The sequence below is a fragment of the Pseudorasbora parva genome, chromosome 8, assembly GCF_024679245.1.
Source record: "Pseudorasbora parva isolate DD20220531a chromosome 8, ASM2467924v1, whole genome shotgun sequence".
Lineage (NCBI taxonomy): Eukaryota > Metazoa > Chordata > Actinopteri > Cypriniformes > Gobionidae > Pseudorasbora > Pseudorasbora parva.
In genome coordinates this window covers 45,744,625-45,767,028 of record NC_090179.1, presented here as the reverse complement: position 1 = coordinate 45,767,028, position 22,404 = coordinate 45,744,625, and the positions used below count along the sequence as shown (strand labels likewise).

The window sequence follows — 22,404 nt, the reverse complement described above, 5'->3', positions numbered from 1 at the left end:
CATAGAGACACGGGGGTTGGTATATATCATTCATACTGGCAAGGTGATTTTGGGGTATCATTATGGGATGCTGCCACTCCATAGCAACCACCCAGAATACCCTAGCAACCACATAGCAACATCAAAGCAACCACCCAGAACACCATAGCAACTGCCTAGCAACCACCCAGAACACCCTAGCAACCGCCTAGCAAAGCCCTAGCAACCATCCAGAACACCCTAGCAACCACCTAGCAACGCCCTAGCAACCACCCAGAACACCATAGCAACCGCCTAGCAACCACCTAGCAACGCTCTAGCAACCACCCAGAACACCCTAGCAACCGCCTAGCAACCACCCGGAATACCTTAGCAACTGCCTAGCAAACCGACTAGCAACCACCAAAACACCCTAGCAAACCACCTAGCAACATGCTAATTGTGTTAGCATCATGCTAATCATGCTAGCATGATGCTAATCATGTTAGCATCATGTTATCAACATGCTAACAACTTGCTAATCATGTTGCTAGCAACATGCTAATTATGTTAGCATCATGCTAGCAACATGCTAATCATGTTAGCATCATGTTAGCAACATGCTAATCATGTTAGCATCATGGTAGCAACATGCTAATCATGTTTGATAGCAACATGCTAATCATGTTAACATCATGCTAACAACATGCTAATCATGTTAGCATCATGCTAACATCATGGTAATCATGTTAGCATTATGCAAGCAACAATGCTAATCATGCTAGCATTATGCTAACATCATGCTAATCATGCTAACAAAATGCTAATCATGTTAGCATTATGCTAACATCATGTTGCTTGGCTTTTTTGCCTCGTGGCAAAAGTTTTTTTCAGAAACTGTATGATGTTCTGTCTCCCATAATACAGCAAACAAATCATCCATTTTGGGATCTATGGCTATACCGCAGCAGCTGATCTCGTCCCCTCTGAGTGTGTCCATCGAGTGACAGAGGTACGAGGCTTCAGTGACCCACAGAAGGAGGAATACTTCAGGAAGAGAATCAGTGATCAGAGTCTGGCCGACAGGATCATCTCACACCTGAAGTCATCAAGGAGCCTCTTTATTATGTGTCACATCCCAGTTTTCTGCTGGATCTCAGCCACTGTTCTGGAGAAGATGATGAGTGAAGCAGAGACTGGAGAGATTCCCAAGACTCTCACACAAATGTACACACACTTCCTGATCCTTCAGACCAACATCAAACATGAGAAGGACTATGAGAAGAAAGTGAAAGATGAAGACATGATTGTCAAACTGGGGAAACTGGCGTATCAGCAGCTTGTGAAAGGAAACCTGATCTTCTATGAGGAAGACCTGAGAGTGTGGCATTGATGTGACAGAAGCATCAGTGTACTCAGGATTGTGCACTCAGATCTTCAGAGAGGAGTTGGGCTTGTATCAGGGGAAAGTCTTCTGCTTTGTTCATCTGAGCCTTCAGGAACATCTAGCGGCTCTATATGTGCATCTCTCCTTTATAAACAAACAGTTTACAGATCCGTGAGAATCCCTCTCCAGATAAATACATCAATCTGTTTCACTGTCTGAATGAACTGGGTGATCTTTCACTGGTGAACGAAGCTCAACCTCATATGAGCCGTGGAGGATTACGTGCTGTGAAACTCTCCTCATCTCAGTGGTCAGCTTTAGTTTTTTCGTTGTTGTCCTCAGAGGAGACAATGCAGCAGTTTAACCTGAGCGGATTAATTGGAGCTGAAACTTATCGGTAAGTAACACTGAGTTCAATCATTACAGTCTAAAACATTATGACCAAAGAGAAGCAAACATCCTAAAGGTCTTTAAATCTCTCCTGAAATTGTGATGGTTGACATAGTTGTCACCATTTAGCCTTTATCTACATTAGATAATTTATATACCTTATGTGTCTTTGTCACACTGAGTCGCACCTGAGCATGCACTGGGAAAGACTTAAATTGTTGACACTAGTGTGTTAGGGCTGCCAACGAATATTCTAAATTCGAATATATATTCGAATAGTTTTTAAAAAACGAATTTCAAAGGTGAAAATTACCTTTTCAGGACAGGCGCTGAATGCTGCAGCTGGTGTGTACACTCATTGAAAATAATGTGTTTTGAATTTTAAAGACGCGGCGCGCCGCTGAGCTTCACGTCCGTTGTGCGACCCCCTTTATGAGCGGTGAGGGCGAGCGTGAGAGAGAGTGGTCTGCGCTCTGCGGTCTTGGCCATTAGTTAATTTACTTGTTTTTGTCTAAGTAATACATTGTCAAATATGTTTAAACTTAAATAGACAACCTATACAAGTAGTTATGTCTCTTTGTATAAATTTGCCCTGTTATTGACGTAATGCACGTCATTGACAAAATGCGCATGCAATTTTCGAATAGTTTGAAAATTTGTGTTTTTTTTTTAGAGGGAATATTCGAACATCATTTGACCACATATATTTATATTTAGCACTTTGAGATTTTGTTTAATATAAAGTGCATTATAAATAAAATTTATTATTATAATATATGACCAATAAAGAATAGCACTTAACTATCCATTAATTTTTGTTTGTTTGTCCAAAAAAAACAAAAACAAAAAAACTGTGTACTGTGCTAATTAACTGAGACTTCTTACAGCTCTTATAGGTTGTTGGCCTTGTGTGTTTCGTTGCTTCTATTGCTCTCCCCTTTTTTGTAAGTCGCTTTGGATAAAAGCGTCTGCTAAATGATTAAATGTAAATGTTTTGACAGCCCTATAGTGTGTGCAAGTCGCATTTTGTTATTACTTTTATTATCACTTTAAATAGGCTGGCCTAAATTCATTTAGGCTTTAAAATAAATATAGTTTGAAGGCTAATGAATGGTACAATAATTAGTTTGTTTTACATTTATACTTTTCATTCGTGTCTTGCATTAAATATCGTTACATTTTAAAATATCTGTTGTGGAAATAGCCTAAAATACATATTGATAATGTTTGTAAACATTTAGTTTTTACCAATGTAATAATATTAATGTAATAAAATTGACACCAACTCACACCAGTGCAATTTTTTTTTTTTCACTCAAAAACTTAAGTCTTGCCCAGTTCATACTCAGGTGTGACCTATTTTCTAGAAAATAAGATGAAATGCGCTGGTTTAATGTTTGAACGTCACATGTCATTCACGCGCTACCACTTACTGACGACCATTAGTGTGTGTATATATATATATATATATATATATATATATATATATATATATATATATATATATATATATATATATATATATATATATATATATATATATATATATATATAAAAGAGCATGTGAGCGGAGTGGTGTAATGCTCCTCTCAATATTCCACTCTATGCAAGCATGCACCACAATTCACTCTAAAATTTAAATTGTTTTATTTAAAAGTAGCGATTGCAAGCTTTCTTTTGCAAAAACAATGCAAATCACGAATCACTATACAACATATGTCCTTAATAGGAGAAAATATGTTTTATTGAAAATGTATTATTATTATTATTATTATTATTATTATGCTTTATTAACTTATGTTTTTATTTTCAAATAGTGGCACAGAAAACACAGGAGACGAAGTTCTTCAGAAGCTGCTGCCTGTGGTTACATTAACTAGATCAGCTCTGTAAGTAACATTGAAAACAATCATCACTTTTAAAGCATTATAACAATTCTCACCTAAACATGATACATTAATGCTTTAATAAAAGATATGAGTGTCACACTGCAGCTTTTAAACCCTCCACCTCTCTGACATGATTTGTGATCTACGTAACCATTTTTTATGATATTTTTGTGAGAAATTTAGTTTCAAATATATTGCATTTATATTGTATGTATGTATGTAAAGATTTGTATTTAGATAATTTGATACGTTCATTTTAATATCATATAAATGTTACATTACAATGATACATTAGTGGAACCAAATAAGAGTGTTTCAGAGAATTTAAAATTCCATTTATTCATAAAGTAACAGAATGGAATAGGGGCATCTATTATTACATTTAGAGCTGTCACCAACAATTATTTTGGTAATTGGTAATTGGTCGATTATTGTAATGTATTGTAATTGGTCGACAAATGTAATTGGATTCTGAACTTTTTATTGTAATAAAAATAGCAAACTATGGCCTTTAAATAACTTAAAATACATACTAACACGGGCAATAATTGATCTGTAAGTGATTGAACAATTGAGCTGCTCCTCAGTAAAGTGATATGATCAACATTTAACACTCATTACTTTAAAATCCTCAATCTAAGATACTCAATCTCAGCACAGTGAGGACTTCAACACATGAAGAACAATATAAATTCATCCTTAATCCATCAATTTTGTTTCTGTGATCATCATCTTTACATATTATTTAATGTGATAAATAATTTGATATGTCAGTTTTTTATAAGCTCACACACACACACACACACACACACACACACACAAATAACATGGTAAATCTCACAAACATGGTGATCTGAGCTTTTTTTTTTTAAATGAGGTCTGTTGATCTGACCTGTATATCTGATCTGAGAGAGTGAAGAGTTTGTCATTGTTCTTTACAGGTTGATGAGGTGTGGTATCACAGACAAAGGTTGTGCTGCTCTGGCTTCAGCTCTGAGATCCAACCCCTCACACCTTCGAGTACTGGATCTGTCTGGGAATCATATACGAGATTCAGGAGTGAAGCTACTCTCTGGTGTACTGGAGAATCCTCACTGTAAACTGGAGGAACTGTGGTAAGATCATCTCTACCATAAAGATTTAGAGGGAATAAGGATTAATATGTATTTATTTTACATGAAATCAGATGAGTCCGTATTAAAGAAAGCAAATCTGTGTTCAGGGTGCAAGGTTGGGAGAGATGGCTTGTTATAGTTCTTCCTTTGTGTTTATGGCAATCTAAGGCTGCGTTTACGCTTGGCATTAACATGTGACCTATATCTGGATGTTGTCCACATACACATTGAAAAGACAAGTTTTGTAGTTTGATCTAAGACTGGAGATTGCATTACACTAAAGTAAGTGAGTGAAAGCAATGGGCCATTTGTTTAATTCGTATCATCTTTAACCCCTTAAGTGTCACCCCCCTTTTTGAAAATAAACATGAAAATTCACTATCCAAACATAAATGGTTGCAATTCAAGAATGCTTTGGAATATAGACATAAGTTTATAGGTCTCATTTTAAAGAAGACAGTCAGCAGAGTATTGCTCAAGTGAAATCACTTCAAAAAAATTAAGTATAAAAAAGTTATGGAAGTTTAAATGTACTGTAAATCAAATATACTGTACTAGATATTTAACATTTAATATAAAATATATATGTCACAAAATAATGTGTACTCTAAAATTACTCTCAAATCAGAGCCATATGTCTAATCAATTTGTGTTCCAAATTTGAAGTTGATATCACAAAAATTGAAGTTCCCATGTTTTGTTTAGGCGCTGTACAACAAATAGCCACCGGGTGTCATTGAAATTCCATTGATTTTTTAATGCAGTTTCCTGTGTCAAATGTATATATTTTTGTGTAAATATCACAAAACAGTTTGCAGACATAGAACCGTGAGACTAACACCTTTCAGACGATATGCTTTTGTCAAGATTAGAAACTTGGGGAGGAGCCTGTTAGAATAATTTAGAGCACCGTTTCCATGGTAACGCAAGGTCCGATTTGCACAGGATGAATCTTGAGTTCGTAAGCTTTCGAATGATATATAGATTGTCAACATTAGATCAGGATAAATATAGGATATATTGTTGTAAACATGCAGTGGCAAATGGGCCCACCGGTGGGTCAGTAACACTTAAGGCGAGACACTTCAGGAAAAAAAATTATCGCAAGTTTTGTATAAAATAATGTTTTAATATGCAAATGAGGCCTTGTATACTTAAATATATGCTCATTTGCATATATTTCAAAAAAACTAAATCTGGAAATTGGAAAGGACCAGGCTCAAAATTCTTGATTCTATTTGTTAACATATTAGATGAAAAGGCTTTTACAGAGGGGATTCTGGATATCTTATTTTGTTCTTTTGGAAAAAGAACAAAATAAGATTTTCAATTTTGCCCCACTTGGCAAAATGGGGGTGTCTGGAAAGGGGTTAAACAATATAACTAGTATTACTAATATCCTACAAAATTAAAATGAATATTATGAATAGAATGGTTCAATATAAAATATATAAATATTTTAAACCGATTGAAGTAAATCAATAACATGAGACTTTACACAATAATTCAGCAACATTTCATTTAAAATGTAATTGTCGAGTTGTATTAATGTCAATCAGTTGTTGGCAGTTAATAATACAAGTTGAGTGTTTCATTTACTATAACTATAAATATAGTTTATTAAATTTATACTTTATCAATATAGCAGAGCCACGTTGAGGAAACCATCAAAAAAATGAAGTCATCTACCTGTACCTTGTATTCCATCCCAAATGTTGTGCTCAAGTCGGCCAGCCCAATCAGCACCCATTTTGTTAATCTCACTCTCTCAAAACTGGTCACGTCCCTCTTGCTGTTAAAGCTGCTGTCATCCATCCTATACTTAAGAAATCAACCCTAGACCCGGTGGTGCTTGCTAATTATAGGCCTATATATCTCCAACCTCACCTTCTTGTCAAAGGTTCTAGAGAAGGAAGCCACCTCTCAGCTCCACAACCATTTAAAAAACAACAACTTATTTGAGATATTTCAATCAGGCTTTTGCTCGGCCCACAGCACCGAAACAGCTCTTCTTAGGGTGACAAATTACCTTCTAATGACAGCTGATTCAGGATCACCATCACTGCTTATTCTCCTCGACCTAACAGCGACATTCGACACATTGGACCATACCATCCTCCTGGACTGCCTCCACATTACAGTTGGACTATTTGGAGCAGCACTGCGGTGGTTTCAGTCCAACCTTTCTGGCAGGACTGAGCCTGTTATATTGGGAGAATGTGAGTCCAGGCTGCTCGACCCAATCTTATTCATCCTCTACATGCTTCCCCTTGGTCCTCTCCTCAGCAGACATGGACTATCTTTTCATTGTTATGCTGATGACACACAACTTTATATGAAAACTCCCCAGAGCCCCTTCACAGCTCTGTCACGACTCGCCACATATCTTGAGGAGATAAAGGTATGGATGGGAAGTAACTTCCTCCAGCTGAACTCCAGTAAAAACTGAGGCACTACTGGTTGGCACCCCTCATCAGATCCACTCCTCTCCCTTATCCCAGCTCATCTTTGACGGCCAGGTAATCACTTTCTCCTCCTCAGTCACAAATCTAGGGGTTCAGTTTGACCCACAGCTGACCGACAGTCAAAGCACATTTGTAAAACTTCCTTCCACCACCTTCGAAACATCTCAAAACTCTGTCCCCTTTCCAGATGCAGAGAAACTTGTATATGCCTTTGCCTCCACCAGGCTGGACTACTGCAAAAGACTCTTCAGTGGAATTTCTGGCAGAAATATCCAGATGCTTCAATACATCCAGAACAGCGCTGCCAGAGTTATGAGAGTCCGTAAATATGATCACATAACTTGCATCCTACATTCATTGCACTGGTAAATGGTAAATGGACTGCATTTATATAGCGCTTTTATCCAAAGCGCTTTACATTTTGCCTCACATTCACCCATTCATACACCGACGGCGATGTCAGCCATGTAAGGCGCCATCCAGCTCGTCGGGAGCAGCTGGGGTTAGGTGTCTTGCTCATGGACACTTCGGCACTTGGTCAGGTGGAACCGGGGATTGAACCACCAACCTTCTGGTTTGTAGACAACCTACATGAACCACTGAGCCACTGCCGCCCCACAGCACTGGCTTCCTGTTTCATCCCGGACTGACTACAAAATCCTCCTGCTCACTCATAAATGCATCACTGGACATGCACCTCCATATCTACAGGAACTCATCAGTCTGAAATCCTCCACCTGCACCCTCAGATCATAAGGCCACCTGCTCCTTCAAGTCCCCACCACCAGGCTTCGTACCATAGGAGATCGAGCTTTCTTCTCGACTGCACCGCGGCTTTGGAACCACCTCCCTAGAGCTGAGAGCATTACAGAGCTTGGTCCAGTTTGAAGCTGAACTGAAGGCTTTTCTGTTCAGAAATGCTTTTATGTATTGATTGTTTGTATTTTTCTTTATTTTTACTTTTTATTATTGTTCCCCCCCCCCCTTTTTTTTTTACATTGTTGCACTTTGACAGCATTATTTATTTTAAGTGCTCATGTTTAGCTTTGGAGATAGACTTAATGTGTGTCATTGTTCTCTACAGGTTGAGGGATTGTGGTGTCACAGATGAAGGTTGTGCTGCTCTGGCTTCAGCTCTGAGATCAAAACCCTCACATCTGAGAGATCTGAATCTGTCTGGGAATAATCTAGGAGATTCAGGAGTGAAGCTGCTCTCTGATCTGAGGGAGGGTCCACATAATAAACTGGAGACACTACGGTAACAATAGTTTGTAAAGGGTCATATAATGCCATTTTTGTACAAGTTAATATGATTCTTTAGTGTCTAAATGAAAACTTTGTAATATACTTTAGTTACAAATTCTCATTTGTATTGTAAGAAAACACTCATTTTACTGGGTCAAAAACAGCTCTGTTTTCAGCAAGCCATTCTTGTGCATACAGCTTTAAATGATAATGAGCTTTGCTCACCCCGCCCCTTTGTTCTGTTGGGCACTTTCACACACACACATAACCAGTGTTGTCGTTGACAACAGTAGAGCCAAAAGAATGGCCAAGTGATGTGACACGAGTCTCTGAGGAGATCTGTGCAACTCCAGCAATATGAACGTGTCGACCCGGGACAAGATGACAGCTCCAACGAAATTTGACAATTAAAGGGTTACTTCAGCGATTAGCATATGGCTTTGTATCAGTAGAAACCCTGGAGAATATTCAAATTATTGTGCTTTCCCCTCTCATATCTCCCTGAGACGAGAGATTTATGCATTTTATTTCTGGAAAAATTCCTCCTATGATGCAAAATGACGATTTTTGCATCATAGGAGGAATGTTTGCCCAGAGGCTAAAGACTACAGCCAGCAGAGGGAGCCATTTCCGCATGTTTTGAATCCGGCATTGGGGGATGGGAGATTACACTCAGCTTGCAGGGAGAGCTCAGCTTGCAGACAGGATCATTTAAACGGAGCTATGCTGAGCAATGTAAGTCTTTTAACTTCTCAAATTCATTTCTATGAAAGTTAAGCTTGCAAAGGCATGAACTGAAATGCGCCAGACTGAACTCGCGTTGTGAATGTATGCCGCGAGTGTAGTCGCGATTACCTCAGCTCTCATCACTCCTGCAGTTAGTGCTCAGTGCTGTGAGACTCGCGCGGTGACTCACTCATTATATTGAACAGACACGTTCAGTTTTTAATTGTAGTGTCTCTAACTCAGTCACAGTAATGAAGTTGTTGGCGTTGGGAATGGCCTCACAGGGCAGCGAAGCATTCTGGGAATTGTAGTCTTTCATCCCCATGGGACAAAAATACATTTTCTGTCTTTTCTCAGTCTAGAAGACACCAAATTCAAAAATAATTTCACATTTCTACTGCATTGATGACCCAGTTTAAATACAGATTCATCTTCCCAGCGCTGAAGTACCCCTTTAAGGCTAAACAGGACGTTTCTGAATGGTTGGTTAATGTAATGTCACACTGATCTTTCTTTATGTACTAGCAGGATAACGTTAGCACGAATGCTATGTGTTTACTGATTTTTACATTAGTTAATTGACAGATTGATGTTACAGCTAATGCCAATAAACTTTGTTTCTGTAAATGTCGGTTTGTCGGTGATGCTTAACATTATCAATGCAGGTTAATAACTGTTACAACAAGATTTTTTTTTTACAGTAACTTATAAACTATATCTACAGAATTAAGCTTATGTTAGTTACCACGTCCATGTTAACTTTAAAACCGTCGTAACGTTACACAGTTTGTAATAACTCACTTACCATAACGCGTTGTTCATTATAAACGTGGGATTATGAATTATATTGAGAACGTCATACATAGAAAGCATGCCGTAATGTAACTTACCTACTTTAGCCGCATTCATCATTGTGAAGCGTGCACGCGTTTCAAACTACTCACTGGTGAGAAATGCTTTGCGGTTTGAGCAGACATAAAAACATTGATGAAAACACAACTCAGCCACTACGTCTTTAGCTTAAGTTTCTGTAGGTCTCTGAACTTTAAAGTTTAGAGTTTAAGTGTTTAATTCTGCTCATAGTGTTGTGACTGATTGTGAAAATAATATTATTTCATCTTTTCCCCCTTAACTGACTGTGTGTGTTAATCTGAGATTTGGGTTGTTTATTATTAACAGATTTAATTTTTAGTGGAGTGTAATGATAATTTCTGCTTGTTCTGTATCAGCTGTCTGGTGTGTGAAAGTGACCTTTCATGACCTTTTGATTTTGTAAATCAAACCTGTCCTCGAGGCACCCCAGCCATGCACATTATGTATGTCTTTCTTTATCAGACGCACCCAATTTAGCAGGCAGTCCGTGTGCTTTGGCGCATTTTGGTCATGATTGCACTACTTTTGATTAACACTTGGAGGGGTTTTTATTGTGCAGACCTGGCAACCCTGTCCCTCGGTGCGCGGCCTTTGAAGTGTGCAACCTTCACTTTTGGAAACAGCTAGCTACTGACACACTCACTAATGTCTCTAGTAATGAGCTGATGAGTTAAATCAGGTGTGATAAATGAGGGAGACACATAAAGTGTGCAGGGCTGGGGTGCCACCAAGACAGGTTTATAAACCACTGAGTTGGACACTATATTATCATTTTTGGGAATTAATGAATACAGTTCAATTAATACAATACTAGTTAATGCTCCGTTTCCTTATGAAAAGATGTGAGACATAATGTCTCATACTGCATATTTGACTGTGTTTTTAAGTATTAGATGTCAGTCTGATGTTCTGCTGATGATCTGATGGTGAATAAGGATCCACTACAGAGACTCACAGTCAACAGAATCAACAGAGACTGAAGATACAGTGACTTCACTGTTATAAATTAAGACTTCATTTAGATTTCAACGATCCTCTGACAGACCTGATGAGGCGGCAGTGAAACACCTTTTATTTCACAGCAGCAAATTACAGTTTCTCATTCACAGATTAACCATTTTATTTCTATAAACACACAGTATAAATTCAGTATAAACTAATGCTGGAGTTTTGATAGAGAATATAAAGCCTGAATGTGTTTGTGTTTTTGTGCTGTACCAGCAGAGTATTCGCATGTCTGGCTACAGGACTGTATCCCATGCAGAGAGTTCTCTTTTCTCCTCGTGTAGCATTTACATTCAAAGTTATGGATTTTCCCCATTTCTCTGTCTTTATCCCCATCAAATGTTACTATCGATATAGCCTGTGATATCTTACGGTCCAACTCGTCTGACGCCAGTCCGATTCATTCTTCCTCATCTTCATCTTAGCTCAGTTGGAGATTAGGGAAGTTATTCAGTCTTATTATGCCACCTACTATCGTCGCTCAGATTGTCTTCGGAAACAGTGAGCGCTTGTTCATGAGCATCCGGTTTATTGAAGTAGTACTTCAAAACATTTTCGGTGGAATGGCCATGGTTCAGCTCGTCTGTGATAAACTTTGCGGCGTTGTAGGAATATGTATATTCCAGCAGTGAGTCGACACAACAAAGCATTCCAGAGACCCCCTCTCCGAAACCTGAACCGATCGTAAAATGAATCAAGGATGCCCCAACTGGCCCAGAGACAACAGCTCTCCCCCTTTACCTGTGTTATCTCAAAACCAGCACAAGGACAAGATGAGTCACATGACATGTTTTCTCTTTGTTCTACAAGCATAACAGCGGGTAGAACCTCACGAAGAAGGGACTCATTTATTACAGACAGGCATACATTCAAATCGTTATCAGGACACAGAGCCGCTAAGAGCTTTTCGAAGTCAACCCTGACACCATCCAGGACACCTCGTCATGCCTCTCCTCCCTCGACCCGCGCATTCCAAAGGCTCTTTGAACATCACACAAAAACCTCACACCAATGTAGACATGAGGAGTTGACTTAAACCATAGATTCAATAACATGAATTAATCCACCCAACGGCGACTTAAACATATACTAAGGTATTATGTATATTTTCATGTAACTTGTAAAGTTTCTCTGTATGTGAGACATTTATTGCATATGAATCTTTACTATCTCCTACTCTAATCATGGCAATAGCAAGCTGTTTGATTTCTATGTGATCGATAAATGATTCTCGTCATTTTGATGCAAGGTAAATTTGTGTAAAATGTACTGTGATAACAATAGGAAAGTTGGGTCCTTAAAAGTGTTTAATCAGACATTACACTAATGATATGCATGAACAGGAGAAGTGGGCTGGACATCCGCCCACAACATCTCATTGGCCGGAGACGCCCCCAAAGAGGGACCTTGGGGCCCGTTTAAAACTCCCGGGCAACAAGATATCTTTGCTTTTTGTTTTGCTTCACGCTTTACTAACTGCCATGGTTTTGCGGTGACTTCTGCTTTGATCGTGCGGCCCTTTCCTGCCTACACGCAGCGTCCTCCGAGCTACCCAGAGCTCTTCATCACCACACTCCAAAACTCCGTCTGAACCTCGCCGTAGAAAACTTCCTTGAGTCTGCGCAGTGGCGCCACAGAGTAGCCCGTCGCGTAGCAACCAGCTAACGCCATCCAGGATCCGGCTTTTCACCCCACATAACCAACTATTCGTCCCTCTGACCACAACAACCGACCACCAGCCGAGCAACGCCGTGCTAAGAAGAACCCATGCTCGTAAGAGCATTCAAACGCAAGTACATGACTCTTCATTCTGGCTGAACTGGTAAAAATCATATCTAAGCGAACAAACTAAGGTTGATCTGCTAGTATATTGATTCTCAGGTTGTGGCTAAGGAATCATTGGGACTTCACTCCTTTCCATTAACAAACCTCCCTTTCCCAGTAATTGTATGAATGTGTGTTTTTGTTAGTTTCTGTGTGTTTAGAATAGTCCAATAAACGTTTGTTTACCTTTTTCATCTATACAAGTGTCTTTGGCTATGTGTTACTGCCTCAAACTGATCGGTTGTGTTAGCTAAGCTCACAAACAGTGAACATAAAATTGATATTATTGCCGTTGTAACGGGTAATATCCCGATTCAGGATTGATAATGTACTCTAATTTCAACGTAAAGCTGGACGAATAGTTGATAGTGTTAAATATTAGTTTTGAATCCTTTTATATGTATCATGGTTCCTTTTACTGTAATTCAACATCCCTTTGAGTTATTTTATCAGAATAATATCCTACAGCGTCTATCTTCAGTGAATGTTGATATCAGCTAGAGCCGGCCACAGCGCTGCATTACTAAGTAGCCACGCTTCCCTTGGAAGGTGGGGCAATAACAAGCCGGCTTGTCCAGTATGGAAATACACAAAGACAATGACACGCCAATTATTGCAATTTATTTTTTGCAATAAACAAGTGTTCTTTTAAGTACACTCTTAAAAATGCTGGGTTAAAAACAACCCAAGTTGGGTTGAAAATGCACCGACCCAACAATTGAGTTGTTTTAACCCAATGGTTGAGTTGTTTTAACCCAGTGGTTGGGTTAAATGTTGCTTGAGACAACCCAATTGCTGGGTAAGAACAACTCAACCACTGGGTTAAAACAACCCAATTGTTGGGTCGGTGCATTTTCAACCCAACTTGGGTTGTTTTTAACCCAGCATTTTTTAGAGTGTAATGATGGCCAATAATTCAAATCCGGACCTCTGTATTTGTCCGATGTGTAGGCTATACATTTTGTGAAATAATTGCCTAATACAGCACCAAGTTCTTTTCATCTGAGCTCCCTGCGGTCCGTGACCAATCAAAACAGAGTAGGTGGGCTTTGTTTTCAGAAAAGGTGCTGAGCACAAATTCCAGCACAAGGCTTTAGTTAAGTGCGAGATAAGATGTGCGAGATAAGATGCAAGTAGCTAAACTAAACATTTCATATTTGGCAGCTGTTTTAGGATTGAAATGTGAAACTACCGAAACTACCTAATTTATAACGTAAATAATATATGTGATTTAAAGTAACAATTAGCAACTGTCAATGTGAGAGGACAAGAAATATTAATGAATATGTTTTCTTCACATAATGCATAAGATTAATAATGAATGTATACATATTGTGAATTAATTAAAAAAAATAATGTCAAATCACATCATTTTTGATCAATGTATGTGTATGTGGGCACCAGAGCCCAAGACAAATCTCCCCATACAATTTCAAGCTTTGATGTCGACTCAACATTTATTTGATGTCAAGATATTTTGTTGATGTAATTTTGATTTCATTTAATGTCAAGCTTCGATGTCAATTCAACATAAATATGACAAACATTGTCATAATTACATCATTTATTAACATATTTTTAAAAATATAATTTCAGTGTCAAGCATCACTCAATTTCAACCTCAATGAACAATGACAACATACACATTCAAATATTTAATTTATGTAAAACTTACAGGAATTAGAACATACATCATGTATGGTGTATTGAAGTGATGCAGTGGTTTCAAAATGTATCAATGCACAAAATCCATATTTCTGTAAGACATGGCTTAGACCTTGATGACCCTACTAAGAAGTAACAATGGCTAATGTTAAATGTACTGCAGAAATTGTATTAGTTTTTAATTGCACAAGTCAACTTTCTTAATTGTGTTTCAAGTCAAATCATGCTCCAGAGGAATAGTGGGTCATGCCGAATCAAATCAGACAACATCCAGGAAAATGGCTGCTAGTCTCAGATTTTGCTCAAAGTAATTTTTTTCACCCTTTTTTTTGTATAATTTCTATTCATAAACACCTTATCTTGGAGGCCATGTTTGGGCATTTATAGCTTTCTAAGCTGGCCAAACGTTGTAGGGTGGAAGACGAACATGTTCTCGGTATGACTGGGCCATTAAAACTTTGTACTCCGTGCCTGTTAGTTTTATACAAGGCCCTAGGTTTTATAGGAGGCCATACTGAATCGCTTAATGACCCGATTTTTTTTGCCAGGCATTCATGACAATGTGCGCAGGTGGTGCGCGTCTTGCCCTGAATGTCAGTTGGTGAATCCACTGGCCTCCCCAAAAGCGCCCTTGCGCCCACTTCCTTTAATGCAGGTCCCCTTCGAAAGAATTGCGATGGACCTCATCGGGCCATTAGAGCGATCCGCACGCGGGCATCGTTTTGCGCTAGTTATCGTGGACTACGCAACACAATACCCGGAAGCCGTGGCCCTCCGCAACATCTCTGCGAAGAGTGTTGCGGACGCACTGTTTCGTCTATTCTCCCGGGTGGGGATTCCGAAAGAAATCCTCACTGATCAAGGCACGGCGTTTATGTCACGTACATTAAGTGAACTATACGGGTTATTGGGCATTAAGTCCATTCGAACAAGCGTCTATCACCCACAAACGGACGGCTTGGTCGAACGGTTTAATCGCACACTTAAATCCATGATCCGTAAGTTCGTACAGGAAGACGCCAAAAATTGGGATAGGTGGTTAGAACCCCTCTTGTTTGCCGTGCGGGAGGTCCCCCAAGCCTCCACGGGGTTTTCCCCCTTCGAGCTTCTCTACGGGCGCCAGCCACGGGGGGTGCTGGACGTCCTGCGAGAAACTTGGGAGGAGGGGCCTTCTTTGGCGAAAAATGAAATTCAGTATGTGCTGGACTTGCGAACAAAACTCCACACCTTGGGGCGGCTATCTAGGGAGAATTTATTGCAAGCCCAGGACCGCCAGAGCCGGTCATATAACAGGGGTACGAAGCTACGCAAATTCACACCGGGAGAGAAAGTGCTCGTGTTACTCCCTACCTCGAGCTCTAAATTAATGTCGAAGTGGCAGGGGCCGTTTGAGGTCGCACGACAAATTGGAGACCTCGATTATGAAGTGATACGATCCGATAGGAATGAGGCACGTCAAATATACCACCTCAACCTCCTTAAAAAATGGAATGAGGTGGAATCAGTGTTGTTGGCAACGGTGATCGGGGGAGAGGATGATCTCGGGCCAGAGGCGAGCATCAAAGCACGAAAGGTGAATGCAGTGTCGAAATTCGACGCTTATCCAATGCCGCGGGTTGACGAGTTGCTTGATCGGCTGGGCACGGCTCGATTTTATTCGACATTGGACTTAACAAAGGGCTACTGGCAGATCCCCTTGTCTCCATTGTCCAAAGAAAAGACAGCTTTCACCACGCCGTTTGGATTGCACCAATTTGTCACGCTTCCTTTCGGTTTGTTCGGGGCACCCGCTACCTTTCAGCGCCTCATGGACAGGATCTTGCGTCCCCATGCCGCATATGCTGCTGCCTATCTGGATGATATCGTGATCTACAGTCACGATTGGCAGCGGCATATGCAGCATGTCAGGGCGGTCCTGAGGTCGCTGAGGGGAGCGGGGCTCACGGCCAACCCGAAGATGTGTGCGATTGGGTGGGTGGAAGTAAGGTATCTGGGCTTCCACTTGGGTCATGGGCAGGTGCGTCCCCAAATTGATAAGACCGCCGCGATTGCAACCTGTCCGAGACCCAAGACCAAAAAGGAGGTAAGACAGTTCTTGGGGCTGGCGGGATATTATAGACGGTTTATACCAAATTATTCGGACCTCACCAGCCCTTTGACTGACCTTACTAGAAAGGGGCTACCAGATACGGTCCAATGGACGGAGCCGTGCCAGCAGGCCTTCACCCAAGTTAAGGCTGCTCTATGTGGCGGGCCGCTTTTACACTCCCCTGACTTTTCTCTCCCTTTCTTGTTGCAGACTGACGCGTCGGACAGAGGGCTGGGCGCCGTCCTGGCCCAGGAGGTGGAGGGGGGAGAGCGGCCGGTGCTGTACATTAGCCGTAAGCTCTCAAAGAGAGAGGCTAAGTACAGCACCATCGAAAAAGAGTGCCTGGCCATCAGGTGGGCCGTTCTCACCCTCAGCTACTACCTCCTGGGGCGGGAGTTCACCCTCTGTTCGGACCACGCGCCTCTCCAATGGCTCCACCGCATGAAGGATACCAACGCGCGGATCACCCGTTGGTATCTAGCTCTTCAGCCGTTTAAGTTCCAGGTGGTCCACAGGCCGGGTGCTCAGATGGCTGTCGCCGACTTCCTCTCCAGAAAGGGCTGCAGGCCGGACGGCTCCCCGGCCTGAGTCGGGTGGTGGGGGTATGTGGCAAGGGGGGCGTGGTTCAGCGAGGTCTGCAGCGGGAGAGAGAGCCGCGGGACGAGCGGTAAGTGAGTGGGTTGGAAGCAGATTAATAACACCTGTCTCTTGTTCCAGTAATGGGTGCGGAGAGGGTACAAAACACCGGTGGAACCGCAGACGGGGGAGAGAGAGAGTCGGACTGTTGATGCGACACACGAGACCCTGAGTTTGATCCGGAAGCCGGAAGTGCTGTGAACCGGAAGCTATTGTTGTTTATGAGTTTGACTGAAGGCACACGCCTGAGTGTGTTATTGACTTTGAGAGACGAAAATAAAAGAGAAGCAGCAACAGTCCAGCCGACCCCCGTGTCCTCTTCCTTCCTTATCATATCGAACTTGTTACAGTACCAAAACAGGTTTATAATACCCTAAAAGAAGAAAACTTCTTGGTTACATATGTAACCCTCGTTCCCTCAAGGAGGGAATGGAGACGTACATCGGAACTGACCGACAAATTGGGGATCTATTTTCAGAGACTAATCATCTGCAGTAACTTTGACTGTAAATAAATGTATTTGTGTTATTAGAATGTGATTTGCATGAACATCAAACAGTAATCTGATTATGTAATGCATGTTGCTTGTAAAGCGTTTCCCCAACACTGCTCATTTCAGACGAGACTGAAAACAGCTGATGGCCAGATCTTCTCAGAGGAGAGCTGTGGGAGAAATGTGTCCATGTTGAGCATAATCAGATTGATCAGCTGATGAGGGTAAATGGACAAACTCTGGCCCACTGGAGGAGCATCTGAGTTGGGTTTCCACAGCTGACCGGATGAAGAGATGTCCTCATGTTCTGAGATCACAGACACGCAAACTTCAACTTCTGTCAAGAACAACTAACGCTATCAATCTATATTTCTGGATGTATTTTGTCAAATTGTATTGCTTGTTTTTTATTTTATTTAAATACACACCAGCATCTCTTCAGTTTAAATCATAAACTCTAGTGGACATCTAAAAATCTCTGAAACGTGTAAAATAATGACTTTTCATTGTTTAATAGTTTTTCATAGCAATAAAACACATCAGACGGAGGTTATCATAATTCATGCATAAACGATTAAATTATAGGCAATAAAACATTATAAATGACAGATAAACTAACTGAAAAAGAGCAGAATAAATTTGAGAATAGAACAATAAAAAAGAGAGAAAGTACAAAAGACCGAGAGAATGAACAAATTGAGGAATAAATAAAACAAGCACAAAACTATATGAACGAAAGAAAAGATTAAAACAAACAAAGCAACGCGAGTGCTCACGCAAAACTAATTTACCACTTTATTCATTAATCTCTGCGTTCACGCAACAACGTCTGCTCTCGCGCATGCGCCGTGGTGCTCTCGTGAACGCGCGTGTCTGTTTACTTTCGTCACAAATGCAAAGTGAAAGTAAGCTGGAGCTCACCTGTCGACTTCCGCCATTTTAAGCAGGTAAAACACGAATACGATACGGGGAAAACAGAGCTATAAAGAGTTTAATAGAAACGTTTATCAGAGTTTAATCAGGAATGTCCGTGTATCTTTCTGATGTTAAAGCTGGAGGATTGGAGAAGCTGTATCTTGTAAAAGTTTGATCGAGGTGAGTGTTCATGTGTGTGACTTCCTCATATTAATATGAATCTCTGTAGAACATTTTGAGTGATTGTTTGTTTGATATGAAATCTTTAACAAATGTGTTCTTTTACTATAATGTTTCTTTAGTGTTTGGTGATGTCTGTGATTCTTCAGAGGTTTAACAGCTGATGTGTTGTATTGGCCATTTCACGCGTTTGTTGGGTTTTGTCCTGTTGGCGTTGGTCGGGTTTGTTTTCCAGGGCCGACATTTTGAATCAGTGGCGCAGTAAGGGGATTGAGTACTTATCTTAATGTGGAATAACAAATAAACCTTATTACAATCATAATACAATTGTTCCTCTTAAGTGCTAATTAAATTTATATTGTTGTATACTTCCAAAAAGTTTATTCTGATTCGCTACATTTATTGAATGTAATTTGAGACAAAGGGATTGTTAATGTTTGTCAGTTTAAACAAAAATGTGTAGTTTGTAATCTACCTGTTAATGGGGCGGCATTTTGGAGTAGAGAGACACAAAGAGCAGCCACTGCCACAGACTGTGAGCGATGCTGCGGAGCGAGTGAGAAAACACAGAGTGGGTTTTAGCGGAAAAAATACTTTTATGGGAATCCTCTAGGGCAGTGGTTCTCAAACCTGTCCTGGGGACCCCTCACCACTGCACATTTTGCATGTCTCCCTCATCAGACACACAATTCAAATCTTAGAGTCTCTATGAGCTGATGAGTTGAATCAGGTGTGTTTGATGAGGGAGACATGCAAAATGTGTACTGGTTGGGGGTCCCCAGGACAGGTTTGAGAACCCCTGCCCTAGTGGTGAGGGAGAGAAGGGGGTCAAGAGGGGTAGTGGCACGGCGCTGGTTCGACCAAACATGTTCAATCAGTGTGTGTGTGAATAGGACCTATGTCTGAGCTTAAGTTCACACATCACGGGATCCTTTCCTCACACACTCCAGATGTGTTCAGATGAATGATGAAGGATGTTTAATGTAATCATTTAATTTAGTGTGTGATGTTTGTTCATTCAGAGTCAGTGGAGGAGATCAAACTCATCAGATTCTCCTGCAGCTCAGGGCTTGTTTTTCATGCCCTAATAAGAGCAATAAAACGCATCCGACGGAAGTTATCATAACTCATGCATAAACGATTAAATTGTAGGCAATAAAACTTTTTAAATGACACATAAAAATTAACTGAAAAAGAGCAGAATGAATTCGAATAGTCATGAACAAATTGAGGAATAAATAAAACAAGTACAAAACTATATGAACGAAAGAAACGATTAAAACAAACAAAGCAACGCGAGTGCTCATGCAAAACTAATTTACCTCTTTATTCATTAATCTCCACGTTCACGCAACAACGTCTGCTCTCGCGCATGCGCCGTGGTGCTCTCGTGAACGCGCGTGTCTGTTTACTTTCGTCACAAATGCAAAGTGAAAGTAAGCTGGAGCTCACCTGTTGGCTTGCCGCCATTTTAAGCAGGTAAAACACGAATACGATACGGGGAAAACAGAGCTTTAAAGAGTTTAATAGAAACGTTTATCAGAGTTTAATCAGGAATGTCCGTGTATCTTTCTGATGTTAAAGCTGGAGGATTGGAGAAGCTGTATCTTGTAAAAGTTTGATCGAGGTGAGTGTTCATGTGTGTGACTTCCTCATATTAATATGAATCTCTGGAGGACATTTTGAGTGATTGTTTGTTTGATATGAAATCTTTAATGAAGGGTTTCTTTTACTATAATGTTTCTTTTGTGTTTGGTGATGTCTGTGATTCTTCAGAGGTTTAACAGCTGATGTGTTGTATTGGCCATTTCACGCGTTTGTTGGGTTTTGTCCTGTTGGCGTTGGTCGGGTTTGTTTTCCAGGGCCGACATTTTGAATCAGTGGCGCAGTAAGGGGATTGAGTTTATCTTAATGTGGAATAACGAATAAACCTTATTACAATCATACTACAATTGTTTCTCTTAAGTGCTAATTTATTGTTGTATACTTCCAAAAAGTTTATTCTGATTCGCTACATTTATTGAATATAATTTGAGACAAAGGGCTTGTTAATGTTTGTCAGTTTAAACAAAAATGTGTAGTTTGTAATCTACCTGTTAATGGGGCGGCATTTTGGAAAGAGACACAAAGAGCAGCCACTGCCACAGACTGTGAGCGATGCTGCGGAGCGAGTGGGAAAACACAGAGTGGGTTTTAGCGGAAAAAATACTTTTATGGGAATCCTCTAGGGGTGAGGGAGAGAAGGGGGCAAGAGGGGCAGTGGATCGTGCACGGCCCTGGTTTGACCGAACATGTTCAATCAGTGTGTGTTTAAATAGGACCTATGTCTGAACTTAAGTTCACACGTCACGGGATCCTTTCCTCACACACTCCAGATGTGTTCAGATAAATGATGAAGGACGTTTAATGTAATCATTTAATTTAGTGTGTGATGTTTGTTCATTCAGAGTCAGTGGAGGAGATCAAACTCATCAGATTCTCCTGCAGCTTCATCATGGCTGATCCACAAGGATCCACAGGTGGAGATTTCTCTCCAGGATGCAGGTACACAACAAACAGTGTTAAATAGTGTTACATCATAAAAAAAATCACACACACACACACACTACCCCTAAACCTACCCATCATAGGAAATATTCTGCATCTTTACTTTCTCAAAAAACTCCTCCTGTATGATTTATAAGCCTTTTGAAAAGTGGGGACCGCTGGCTGGTCCTAACAATGTAATATAAACAAGGACACGCACACATTTTTTTTGGTTCCTCTCCTAAAGAATGATCCCAGTAATCTAAAGGATTAAACTGAATCTGTTCTCTGTTCCAGTTCAGTCCAGCAGAAGAGCTCAAACCCAGAGTCCAGCTGTGTGTCTATGAAGAGTGACTGCTCTATGGGTCCGCCAATAGAGTTTAAGAGTGGAGACAAACGGCCTGATCTCAGGTATATCATCTCTATAAAAGTTATGCTTATAGTATTAGATTTTTTAATGAAATTGTTATTAATATACAGCAGTGTAACAAGTTCAGATCCTGTAAGTTTCAGTCTATTAATAAAAATAATCAGATAGTTTAACATAGTGTTTACCCGGACTATGGGCTCAAATTCCCGCCGACTGATTTGCAGTCAAGCATAAAAAAATAATAAGCATGAATCAAAATTTTTAAAACACATGTGAAAATATAATGCACAAAATTTAAAAATCAATGCACAATCACAAACAATGCGGTCATAGAAATACAAATAATAAGCGTGAGTCAAACATTTAAGAAGGTTTAAAATTATATTGCTGAAAACTGAATCACGAATTCAAAATTGTCTGAATCGCAAACAAAATCATGTTTTCTGCACTTATTTTCATTTTTTGTATGTCTGTGCTCTTTTCTCCTTTGCTCGTTTTTGCATTCTGCGCTTGCGTTTCCAAATGTTGCAGTTCGAGCTTCATGTAAATCAGGGGCGGGTCTTAGCATCACCATTGGTCCACTAGCTCTAGATTGACAGCTCATCCCGTAGCCAATCAGTCAAAGAGGGAAGTTGACGTCACAGAGTCTCGTC

At 40.3% G+C, this 22,404-nt stretch overlaps 2 protein-coding genes across 3 annotated transcripts in view; both read left to right on the top strand.

The window, feature by feature from the left end:
- Nucleotides 1-22,404, top strand: part of LOC137084567 (NACHT, LRR and PYD domains-containing protein 12-like) — a gene marked incomplete at its 5' end in the record, with an annotated part of 382,843 nt that overhangs the window by 233,783 nt on the left and 126,656 nt on the right. The gene's annotated exons all lie outside the window — the stretch shown is intronic.
- LOC137084904 (ribonuclease inhibitor-like) lies at nt 1,336-17,757 on the top strand. 2 transcript variants are annotated; one of them, XM_067451458.1, is made up of 5 exons: nt 1,336-1,742; nt 3,553-3,624; nt 4,566-4,739; nt 8,289-8,462; nt 17,349-17,757. In XM_067451458.1, exons 1-5 carry the CDS (start codon nt 1,609-1,611, stop codon nt 17,437-17,439), a joined length of 645 nt encoding a protein of 214 aa, XP_067307559.1. In that variant the 5' UTR covers nt 1,336-1,608; the 3' UTR covers nt 17,440-17,757. The 2 variants fall into 2 exon arrangements, with proteins under 2 accessions (XP_067307559.1, XP_067307560.1); XM_067451459.1 differs by lacking the exon at nt 17,349-17,757 and adding an exon at nt 10,936-13,071.